This window comes from Gymnodraco acuticeps, unplaced genomic scaffold (genome assembly GCF_902827175.1).
Source record: "Gymnodraco acuticeps unplaced genomic scaffold, fGymAcu1.1, whole genome shotgun sequence".
Taxonomy (NCBI): Eukaryota; Metazoa; Chordata; class Actinopteri; order Perciformes; family Bathydraconidae; genus Gymnodraco; species Gymnodraco acuticeps.
Genome location: NW_022992265.1, coordinates 2,372,299 through 2,384,571, shown reverse-complemented (window position 1 = coordinate 2,384,571; position 12,273 = coordinate 2,372,299). Strand labels below are relative to the sequence as shown.

General features: G+C 39.2%; 1 protein-coding gene across 1 annotated transcript; it reads right to left on the bottom strand.

The window, feature by feature from the left end:
- Positions 1-7,413: 7,413 nt before the first annotated feature.
- On the bottom strand, positions 7,414-10,537 carry n4bp2l2 (NEDD4 binding protein 2-like 2). Its single transcript, XM_034207161.1, has 6 exons — positions 10,283-10,537; positions 9,018-10,054; positions 8,567-8,691; positions 8,184-8,272; positions 8,021-8,097; positions 7,414-7,934 (listed from the first exon to the last, which is right to left on the bottom strand). Exons 1-6 carry the CDS (start codon positions 10,289-10,291, stop codon positions 7,775-7,777), a joined length of 1,497 nt encoding a protein of 498 aa, XP_034063052.1. The 5' UTR covers positions 10,292-10,537; the 3' UTR covers positions 7,414-7,774.
- Positions 10,538-12,273: the final 1,736 nt, after the last annotated feature.

Here is a 12,273-nt window from a genome sequence, read left to right as displayed (position 1 = left end):
TTGTAGCCGGCCGTGGTTGTTTGTTCTTCATGCTTATATATCGGACTATTGTGACTCGCTCTGCGGTTAAAACAGACGGTGCATGAATGCGGTAAGTGAAATTCGAGTGCTTTATTTATGTGTTAATGATTTTAATCGGCTACGTAATGAATGGTAAGGCTTGGGTTAGTTAGTGGCTAGTGGTAGCTACATCGGTGCTAACGATTGTAATCGTAGCCTCCAAGTTAAAATCATAGACTGTATATATAAAGGTTAAAACTAAATAGACAAGTGTTAAGTGGGATAATACTGTTGAACAAACGGCTTCTGTTTGAGGTTGATAAAATAAGGTCATCCTTGTAACTTAGAGATATTTTATTATATAGGTAGAACTGTATGCATCTAAGGTTAATTTAAATTGGCTATGCTCAAGTATGTAGACAAGCTAATGTCGAAGTAGTGTATGTGAAATCAACCTCACAATAAGATGTGTGTATATTACAATTATTAATGTCATATTTCAAGATGATTACTTAAATATTACAATATGGTTGGTTGAGCTGGAGTTCATTATTGAGCTTACACGTTAACGTCACCGTCATCTGAAGAACGAACCCAAACCTTGTTGTTTTTATTAATTGCATTACCAAATGGGTATCAAATAAACAGTAAGCATTGGTAACACAACTTCCAAAGTTACAGTAAAATAAAAAGGACCCTGACTCGGACAATACACAATCCAACATGTTCAACAGAAGAGAATCAGTTATATTGTTTGTACACATGGTACTTTACATATATATCTGTTTGTTTAAGGTGTCCAGGTGATGCAGACAGGCTGGACCAGAGAGTGAGAGACAGAAATGGACTCCTCACAGCAGTAAACTTCAGCACAGGTACAAAGACTCTTTTTTCATACTGTACAAAGAATCAAGAAAGATATTGGTTTAAATGAATGAAGTATTGACTTGAATACACTGATATACATTCCATTAAACAATACTAGATCACCTACACATCAGTGAAGTTGAGGGTTTTTTCCATGCAAAAAGTTACATTTAGATATTTAGCAATATGACTTTGTCAGCTTTCTAATGTAATGTATTGAAGGCAAAGATATTTAACACATAGTGAGAACTGCTACTATTTATCTCTCAATATTGTCTGAAAAAAACGTGGTAAAAGTGATTATTTCAGTGAGACAACAGAGCAAGCTTCTACAGCTGCACTACGTTTTGATAACAGTTAAATATTATTTTGATAATAACATATATTTCAATGTTGATGAACTTCCTACTGTTCATTCATAATCTGATTGTCTTTGTAGCTCACTGTTAAAATAAAATAAAACATTACAATTACAAAATAATTATATCTACAGCCCCTAAACACACAAACACACCGCTTTCATAAATAACACACTTGTTCTGCAATAATATGTTTTATGTTTCCTGTCATTTTTGTTAGGAAAGGACATGCCTGAAAGACACGACGATGTTCTCCTTCTCTGAGGGTCAAGAAGAACATCCAAGAGGAACATTAAAAGCTGATGTTATGAGATTTTAAGACCAGTACAGGACATTCACTAAGAAACTACTTTTATTGTAAAAACAGTCAGCTGATCGAATGCAGCTATTTCCACATCTACACTCCATCAGCTGATTATTTCTATTTGCCTCACTTTATGAGCTTCACAACATGTACCTTGTTTTGCAACGTCATAAATAAATGGGGCCAATCTTCAGTCAGATGTGAATGTGTAATCTAACATTTTCAGTAAGAATAATGGACAAAAGGAGTGCAAATACAAATACAATTTATTGAAATGTGAACCAAAAGCACATATGGACAGAAGGTGTAAACCTATTAAATGTATAAGTAAACACATTTAGTCAAATAAAGTGACAGACTAGGCCTGTGCAGTTGGTATCAGCTTTGCCCAGCATGGGCTCCTCCATCAGCCCCGGTCCTCCTCGCTGAGGAAAGACCCTCAGTCCTCCTCGCTGAGGAAAGACCCTCAGTCCTCTCCAAACCAACAGACAGGACGTCCATCACACGGAGGTTTCTCCCTGAAGTCTCTGGACATCAGACTGTCTCAATCCGTCCACACTGAATATGAGATTGGGAAAATGAAAATAATAAATGCTTTAGACAATAAGAAACATAAAGTTGACTGTTGAGTTGCTCAGTTTTTTTAGATTGTCAATACTATTACTGTATAACTAATATCTCAGGTTAAGAGGCACATTCAAATAAAGATTGGTCTTTAAATACATTTTATCTTTTGAATTGTTTGTCTAAAGTCAATGATCTAGAACTGGTACTTAGTTTTAATGATATAGTCTGGTTATTATGCTGTTTGGAGGAGGCCTCACAGGTAAGAGCACTAACTAGCTACCATCACATGTACCTTAGCTTGACTTAAATGTATTAAACGTATAGTTAAGTGATATCAAAATATAAATAACTAATGTCATGCAAACATATTAATATTTGCTTGATTCCAGTGTTGAATTTAGCACAATTGCATACAAACGTTAAGGGGTTTTAAGATTCTGAAGTATTATGCTAAAAACTCAATAACTTAGATTATTATTTATAGTTTCATGTCCGCTTACCTTAGAAACGTAAATGTTAGCTTCAGCTAGCTCTGGAACTTTCAGCTCGGTGGCAGCAGGTCCCGCCTCGGCTCCGCCTCTTTGCCCTTATTTGGAGAAGGCGGGAGTTGAACTCTAACGTCACTGTCGAGCCGTTAGTGGCCGACTCCGCCTACTAAAGGCTTCACGGCAACTGCAGAATCCTATGGGTGACGTCACGGACCCTACGTCCATTTATATATACAGTCTATGGTTTAGTCAGATGAACATTTTAACCACAACTAGAAGCTCCCTAGAGTAGGTTCCAGGATAAGAGATCAACTCAGTGAAAGCATTGCCTGCTGACCAATCAGAGCTCCGTGTGCAGAGTTTAAAGCTATCAAGCCATATTACAGGATAAAGGAAATAATCGTAGGCCTACGATAATGTGTAAACCTTAGATTGTACAGTCATACAAGAAAAACATAATTCCCATGTAGTTTGTTCCAACGAGAGTCTTGTTTTTACACCAAGGGAAACAACTGAAAAGAGCCTTACCTAATTTCATCAGTTTAATTTTGGGGCTAGCATACATCTTACATAGGCCTACATTGACAGAATAGAATACATGGTGTCAAGTATACCTACTATAGTCATGAAAGGTAGACAAATCATAACATTATATTCTTAACCCTTGTGTGGTGTTCATATGTTTGTTATACAGGCCCTAGCTCTGAGCAGAGAATCTTTTGGCCATCTTGATCAGTTGTGAATGTGATAAGGACCCAAACTGGCTAAGCTTTATGTATTGTGCCCCGCCCTATACAGTCTATGGTCCCGCCCCAAATTTGCAGCTGGGATATAATGTGAAAATAATGCGGGAATGTGAGAGCATACAGGTGTCGGTGCTTGAATGTATCAATGTTGCAACCTTGTGCGGGAATGGCAGGGGCAGAAACACAAAAGTCTCACACACACACACACACACACACACACACACACACACACACACACACACACACACACACACACACACACACACACACACACACACACACACACACACACACACCCAGAAGGCCCAGACAGGTGCACAGGATCCACACTTTTGTTTCCCCCAAACATAAATGTGTAGGAGGGGGGGGGGGTTAAGTGGGTGGTCATTGAAAATGTGTTCTGATATATGTTCTTCACAGAAATTGAGCAAAGACCATTGAGATTGAGTTTGAAAAAATAATGTATCATATCATTTTTCTTTAGCTAAATAATGAAAACGGGTCCCACAGACCCGAACACCATACAAGGCTTAAAGCCATGAGACCACTTCCTCTTTTATCACCAAGCAAAATTGATATGAGCTACAGGGTCCATCACTGCTTCATATGCATCACTATTGGCAAAGTAATAAACAAAATAAGGAGAATTATAAAGGCCGAAATAAAAGAAAGAAAGAACTGAGGACAGTTTTGAGTTGTAAACCATTCTGCATTGGGGGGTGGTAATTAGCACACATTTAGCATGTTGAATCCAGTTGGTGTTTGTCCTCTGTCCCCTCACGTCAGTGTCAGCTATGATATCATCTGGCTTTTCAGCTCAATGAGATGGTTAATGGTAATGACTTAATTGTGGCTCATCACTGCCATTTAGGGAGCACACAGCACACCTCCTCTGCCTCCTTATCATCATTCAGAGCACACACACTCTTGTTCTGCTGCTGCAATTACACACATTGACATTGGAAGTACACTGCACAAACACACTGTGGGACAATGATCAGGGTGAAATATTGAAAAGGAAACATGTGTCCCCTCAAGGTGAGGTTTAGAGGCCCATAAACAACAGTGACTTTGTGCCATCACTCACTTAAATCTATTAAATCATGGATTCACACAGAAGTCACGTCAGGCTCCATATGTCATCATGTTCTTGTATCAAGGACTCTCACCAGCCTCTAGCATGATTTGTGCTCTTTTGTACAGCAGTAAATGTTCCCAAAAGCCATAACTCATCCCACAGTTTGAAGGACTCTTTTAGCAAGAGTCTCTCTATCTGAGGAAATTAAAACATTGTGAATGCATGACATGAGAGAGAACAAAGTTGATGGTCACAATTAGAGCTAGTGTTGACTAAAGCCATTGGTATAGTACATTCGGTTAATGTCTATTCATTGCATGCTCAGGTTTTTATATCCAATCTAAGCAAACCTTTTGCTTGAGTATTTGTTAAAGTCACTCAAACAATCCAAAATGGTGGGTGAATCCATTATAGTTAATGCATTTTTGTGTAGAGATTACTATTGAATGTTTCTTATGTGTCAGCATGGGTACAATGCATGCCTTTTCCTGTTTCTGATATCCTGTTGTTATAAAACAGCAGGATGTTGTGTAATTGATACAAAAATAACAGTTTGCAGTTGGCATTCCATTACTGGCAGTTTTGTCTCCATTAAAGAAAGGCTTTCTAGGGTGTTCTTTCCGCTTTAATGCCGATCTATGACAGCATGTTCGGAGAAGCTGGTGTTAGGAAGAACATCTTATACTTTCTAATAATAGAAAGATGAAAGCTTGTCTTATTAGTGCACTGATTGGACTGTGCAGATTATTTTCATTATTGTCAACGTTGAAATATTTTCTTCATAAGGTCAAACTGTTGAAAAGAACTCGGTGTGACTCAGGTTATAAAACGGGATAATCTAGTTATGATGTGAACATGAGCTGTTCCTATCACCCTGTCAGTGTTTAAAGCTCCTGCTCATGTACAGACCCGGGCTTTATTAAGCTCTAGGATTTTTATCAGCTTCACGATTAAAAAGGTCAAAGCTTTTCTTTCTTTTATATGGAAGACAGCTAACACATTTCTTCTTGGTGAGAATGATATGTGTCCTTTTTTCAATTTGCATATACATTATATTATTATTATTCATTAATACTTTAAAAAGGATGCACAAATCAAATCCTCTGAAATGTGGCACCTATTTTACACTTAGGAATGGAAAATATGTAAACAACATCATCTACCAAAGATATTGGTAATAATAATAATTGGGGATTTTCCTTGGGAATATATAATATGTTGTCTTTTTATTGTTACTAACTTACTGATCGATCTCATTTTCAGTATACTGTGCCTGACTATAAGCACCAGTGTCTAGAACCCTATAAAATGAGATACATTAATTCACAATGACTCAAACTGACATTGGAGAGGGAGGCATTGCTATCCATCTGAACTGACAGATAGTAAACTCTTTTGAAAGCTTATTAAAAACGGGCTTTGCATTGGTTTTCTTTCTCAGGCTCTTTGTTATATCAGGGAGACCCAACTTACCAGCTGAGCCCGTACTCTAAAGTCAGGCGCCACTTTATTTACCAAGATCTGATCAGCTTTAATTGACTAAATTGCATTTAATTTGAAATATCCCTTGTGTCTACGTCTGTATCATTTACCACACTTATTGTTTTGCAATTATATGCATTAAAACCAAATTTAAACAAACAATCAGTTACAAAAGATGACTGTTGAGGTATCAAATTTAGTATTTATGTACTTCCTTCTGCATTTGTACTTCCTGTCACGGTTCCTGTTGTACACAATGCATATTATGATAATATAATCCCAAATCATGTATACACTTTTTTTTTCTCCTCAAGATCAACATTATTCAGGGTGTTTAAAAAAACAAATCAACTACATCTTAGCTCCCACTAGACCTTGAATATACTGCAGAGAACACTGTGATTCACACTGTTTCCTGTTATAAGTTGGCTTGCACATTGGCAGTGGATTCTGTAAATCAAGGTCAGTGCTGTGTGAATAAACCTCCGGAGAAAAATCAGGAAGCTGCAGACAATGTATACTGCAGTCTGAGTCAACCTTCAAACACCAAGAGGCATGTTTACATTAACTGAATGTTACATTACATTTCCTTTTATTGTTATCTTAATCCTTCATAAACCTACGGCAAGCTTCTCAACAAATCAGAGCTTCTGGGTTAGTGAAACTCTTTTAAACCCGATTGGACAGTTTAACTGCAAAACGCACGCCTGCCAAGATGAAAGCGCTGCTGAAAAATGAGTGATAGCTGTTTCTGTTCAACAGGTGGTGTCAAAATGCATTAAAAAAACAATACAAGACAATGTAAAGGCAGTACGTTTCCCTATTACTGGTACAAAATGTAATAATGTTGCAGTGAGAAGACTAGAATATCCCAAAAATATTCTTGTGCAGCCTGATGTCAGGGATCTTTTCCTTTGTGTTATTTTTAAACATGAAATAGTGGAGTTTGAATAATGCCAAGCAGAGAGCACTAAATTATCCAGATCTGCCAAATGAAGCTCCACATAAAAATATGAACTTCAACAGGGAGCATAAAACACTGGTGACTAACATGGTGTTATTACCTTAAGAAAATAGAAATCATTACAAAGATTTCAGCCAGCCACACATCAATTGTGTACAATTCCAACCAACTGCATCATATTTTCATGCTTGAATGGAGACTTTTGAGTCAGCATCTCTGTTTGCTGCTCTAACGCCAGAGAGAATACAAAGGGACTATGTGATTTCCGGTGAGACACAATAATGACTGCCATCAGGCACAAAGACCTCTCCACACTCACTGGATATTCTGCTGTTTATCAGGGCTTTTTCTGTGATTGGGTCTCCATGCCGTTTCTCCTGCACAGTCATTTAGTTTTATACGGTTACATTGAAAGATATTCACCGTATTTGTCTCTAACCAACGACCTATATTAAATGTGAAGATATTTGGCTCATTCTGGGAGACAATAGAAAATGGGCTTTTGGGGCGCCATTCACGCATTGATAACAGCTCGTTGCCTTAATGACTTAAAACTCATTATTTACCAGAAAATAACAGTTGTTTATTAAGGACATTTCGCCACATTATTTTCCTCTTTTCTAGCAGTTTCAAGGAATCAGAAATCAACAGCAAGAACAGCCTTTTCATGTTGAATATTGTACTGAAAAACCAGCCATCAAATACAAAATGCAAAAATAATGCACATTTCCTTTCAAAGATGGTTCATGTAAAAATGTAATTCTGAAAACCTCTTCAGAAAAAATAAGTAATTTTTCTTTACATGTATTTAGAATATACAAAAATATAGATTCAAAAAAGAAATTTAACAATATTCACACCATTCAAAAAGTTTGGTCTTCAAGTAAAAACATTTGGCTGGTTTAGTTCTTGTGAAAAACTAATGGAAGTCTCTGGTTCTCATCCCGTGTGGCTGCTCTGGTCTCTGGTTCACGTGAGGTGGCTCTTGTGAATTCATCACAATGTCTACAGATACAGGAAATGAAAAACGATCCATCATCCGTGCGATCTTCTCCATTGGTACACCGTGTGTGTTCCTCCTGGAGGGAGAGAAAAGTCTTGTAATTTATGTTTCTATACATTTTTAGAAGTCTGCAAATATAATATGATAATTAAGAACTCGTACTTCTCCAGCTCAAAAGGATCAAACTTCCAGCTGGTGTCAGGTTCACAAAAGTCCACTTTGTATCCTCTGTCCAGGGCCTGTTGAAAAAATGTGGACTTTTAATTAGGATCGATGAAGTGACCATAACAAAACTCTCGTTTACATTTTGTATTCCTATACCCACCATTTTTACATATGGCTTCATTTCCCAAGCTTGGGCGTTTGTATTATCGATGATGATGGGAGATCGGCCATCATGCATAGCATCCTGAGCTGAAAGAGATATGTAAATAAAAGAATGTGACACAAAAGAAGATTTAAAGTATTTCTCTCAAGGAAATTGAAATCTCATCAAACCATAAATGATCTGCCATCTATTCAAGATAACGTGTTACTTCCGTAATTCCTCCACTTTGTAAGCAGAGACAACACTGGCTTAAACCAAGGACCAATATAACTAAACTTCATATGTGCCTGAAAACACTCTCACACAGCAAAGACTGTCCTGATTGAAGTTTGACAGAAAAGCCTTTGTGATGACGCAATGAGATTTTACACAAAACATACTTCTGTTGTGGTTCCAGTCATGTGCTTCCCCAAGAAGACGTGCTTCATAGTTGTACCCCTCTCTGTGAGCAAAGAAGTCGTCTGTGCTCAGTATCAGCCCACTGGGACCAGTGGAGAGCAGCTGTCTATGAGAAAGATGGGACACATGTACAATGAAAGTAATACATCCAGTCTTAGAAATTAGGATTTCAACTCTTTTAACAAACACTTTTCATTATCAATGTATCTGTAGATTATTTTTGATGTATTGTGTAAAATGTAAAAAGTCCATGGTAGTGTTTAAATATCTTATTTTGTCACCACAAAAATATTTGGTTTAATGATTTTTTTTAAAAGAAACATTCAAAGAATAAATTGACAACCACAAATTGTTGATTACTTTTCCCTTGAGCGACTTATTGATTAGGCGACTCTACTCAAATGCACTAATTGTCTAGACTTAATGTCGTACCTGGCAAGTGTTGATTTCCCAGATCCTGGTAATCCCCTCATCAAGATCAGCACCAAGGGAGGAGGGTGTGTGTCCGTGTTGGCAGGGGGTCGGCAGTGACTCGCCCATGGTTCATGTTCTGAATCAAATCTCTGGTGACGGTCATCATCTTCACCAAACTGACGCAATTCTTCTTTTCGTTCTCTGGACCATCCATCATTTACATTATCAGAGTGTACATCAAGTTTTAAACCCTGTTCATCCCTGTCAAAGTGGTGTAGAGAATCTCCATAAAAGCCCTGAGAGGGGTGACTGCTTACGTTGGAAGGTGCTGAGCTGGAAAATGTTGGAACATGGGACTTATCTTCAGGCTGGTTCGTCGTTCCAGAACCTCGCCAGCTTTGATCCATGTGTGGCGGTGGGTTTTGTGGATTTGGGAATGCAGATGGAGGTGGTGGGCGATGGAATGGAGGTCTGTGAAAGCCTGGGTTTGTTGGTCTGTTCGGTGTTTGAGGATAACGCCATTGATTTTGAGAAGGAGCAGGTGGCCTTGGTCTTCTGGGATATGGCTCATTTTGATACCAGTGTGACCAGGGTGGCTGTTTCTGCCCACTGCTTCTGTGGCAGCCATCTGTTTCTGCATATCTGCTTGTATAAAGTACATTTTCCTCACGTGTATCCTGAGTCCCTCTGCTGGTAGATGTTGTTTGAGTAATGGGTGTTTGAGAATGCTGTTTCCCTGGATTATTATTAGCACCATCAGGTGTATCGATCTTCTCAAGCTCTTTGTAAAACTCACTCAGTGTGTCTTCAATGCCAGACTTGACTTTGGACTTGACTTTTGGAGGAGGAAATGCTGGACCAATGAAGGTGGTGCTAGTGGTCCCTACCTTCTTTAACACACGCTCCCTCACACTTTTCTCTCGACTGTTGGAGTGATTGCTCACAGATTTGGAGTTTTTGTCAGCAGAGACATCTTTACCGGTTCTTCCACGCTGACCCACACAATGTTTTTTTACATCATGAAAGATCCTACAGGAGGATCCAGTATGAGACATCTGCATGGTAACAGATTAAAACACAGGGGACACATTACACATAATATTAAAACCTTAAATGTGTTGTTTTCATTATTATAGCATTAGATAGTACACTTAGGCTAAAACCGAAACTAATCCACCCGTTAGTTTTACTCACGAACTAGTTAAGACGGTGAAACATTTAAACACAACTCTGTGGCCTTCAATTATTTAAACATAGTTAATGTTACTATTCGTTTTACTCACCATATACATTCAAGATGCATTAATAACGTAAAAAAACAACCTTCAAAAAAAGAACAGCATGTGTTGCCTTGTGTTTACGGAAGTGGCGTCACTCTTATTCTCTCCTCTCTAATGGGCTTGGAACAGCGCCGCGAGCTGGACTGGAGTGTAATATACAGTCACTGAGGGCCCTTCTCACTGTCACTACCCGATCTGCAGTGCGCATGTGCGAGATGGTCCGCCATATTGGACAACTCCGGACGGCAACCCAAGATGGACACTTGACACAGTGGCTTTTAGCAAAGCCCAAAAATAAAACGAGAGAGAGATGAGTTATTGTTATTACAACGTGACTTCACTATTATTTAACAACTCTTTTTATGGGGTTCTTTTATTTGGGGTTAAGTACTTTGTCAGAATAAGTGAGAAATGAATTTAACTTCTGTTAGACAGCTATCATACTGAATACATATTTACTGTGAATGTGTGCAAAAATGTATGGCATATAGCTGTCTAACAGAAGTTGAATGCCAAAAGTAGTCGAGTCGTGAAGTGATGAATGCATGAATCAGGGTTTCAGCAGCAGAGGAGGAGAGTGATGGGCGGAGACGGGCAATGTTTTTGAGGTGGAAAAAGACGCTCTGGAGGAAAGGACGTCCCATTGCTCTTAAAACTCATTTCCCTGCTTCTCGTGGTTTACATGGCCCCGTCTCAGGTCGGTTAAATGAAATCCTTGCTTCCCTCACTTGCGTCGATTCCCTGCGTCTAGTCCCTCCCACCAGGGAAGCATGGAGGGACGCAAGGAAACCACGAGAAGCAGGGACATTAGTTTTAAGAGCAATGGGACGTCCTTTCCTCCGGAGCGTCACGTGAAGCGACGTCCGTTTGTGATGACGCCGCACAGCTGTTCGTCTGACAGCAGCTGTGCAGCTGTAGCACATTAACATTTTAAATAGCACTTAATGACTGACTGAATGGAAATGACAATAAATGAAAATGTAAAACGAAAAAAGCGATCATGAAAATGTTTCCAATAAATGAATAAAGTGATTTTTGGCCACTTTGTTGTTCAGATCAAATATTTGTAACTAAATTATACATGCATTGAAACAAAACACAGTATAAACTGAGGAGTGACTCTCGTGAGTTTCATGTATTTTCTTCACTCCGCTGGGAAACTGCTCTCATGTCAAGAAGCATCAGATCAGTGCAGCGCATGCACTGCATCGTCCAATCAATGAGCGATACACGGTAAGGGGGCGGGGCGAGTATCTGAGGATTTCATCGGAGGATGGTCTGGTGGTTCCTCGGTTATCGCTCCTCGATCCTCCGGCAGAAATAAGAGCCATGGGACGATACTCAAGATGGCGCAGACAAATCAACTTCCGGTGAGACCGAGGAGCGAGGAAATTAAAATAGTCGACCTGAGACGGGGCCCATGCATCTCTCCATCCTTCCCTGGTGGGAGGGACTAGTCGCAGGGAAACGACGCAAGTGAGGGACGCAAGGAATCCATTTAACCGAAGTGAGAAGGGCCCTGGCTGCTTCTCAGGTCGACTATTTTCATTTCCTCGCTCCTCGGTCCTCGGTCTCACCGGAAGTTGATTTGCCCGCGCCATCTTGAGTACCGTCCCATGGCTCTTATTTCTGCCGGAGGACCGAGGATCGAGGAGCGAGGAGCGATAACCGAGGAACCACCAGACCATCCTCCGATGAAATCCTCAGATACTCACCCCGCCCCCTTACTGTGTATCGCTCACTGATTGGACGAGGCAGTGCATGCACTGATCTCATGCTTCTTGACATGAGAGCAGAGTGAAGAAAATACATGAACCTCACGGGAGTCACTCCTCAGTTTATACCGTGTTTTGTTTCAATTCATGTATCATTTAGTTACAAATATGTGATATATCTGAACAACAAAGTGGTCAAAAATCATTTAATTCATTTTTTGGAAACATTTTCATGATCGCTTTTTTCGTTTTACATTTTCATTTATTGTCATTTCCATT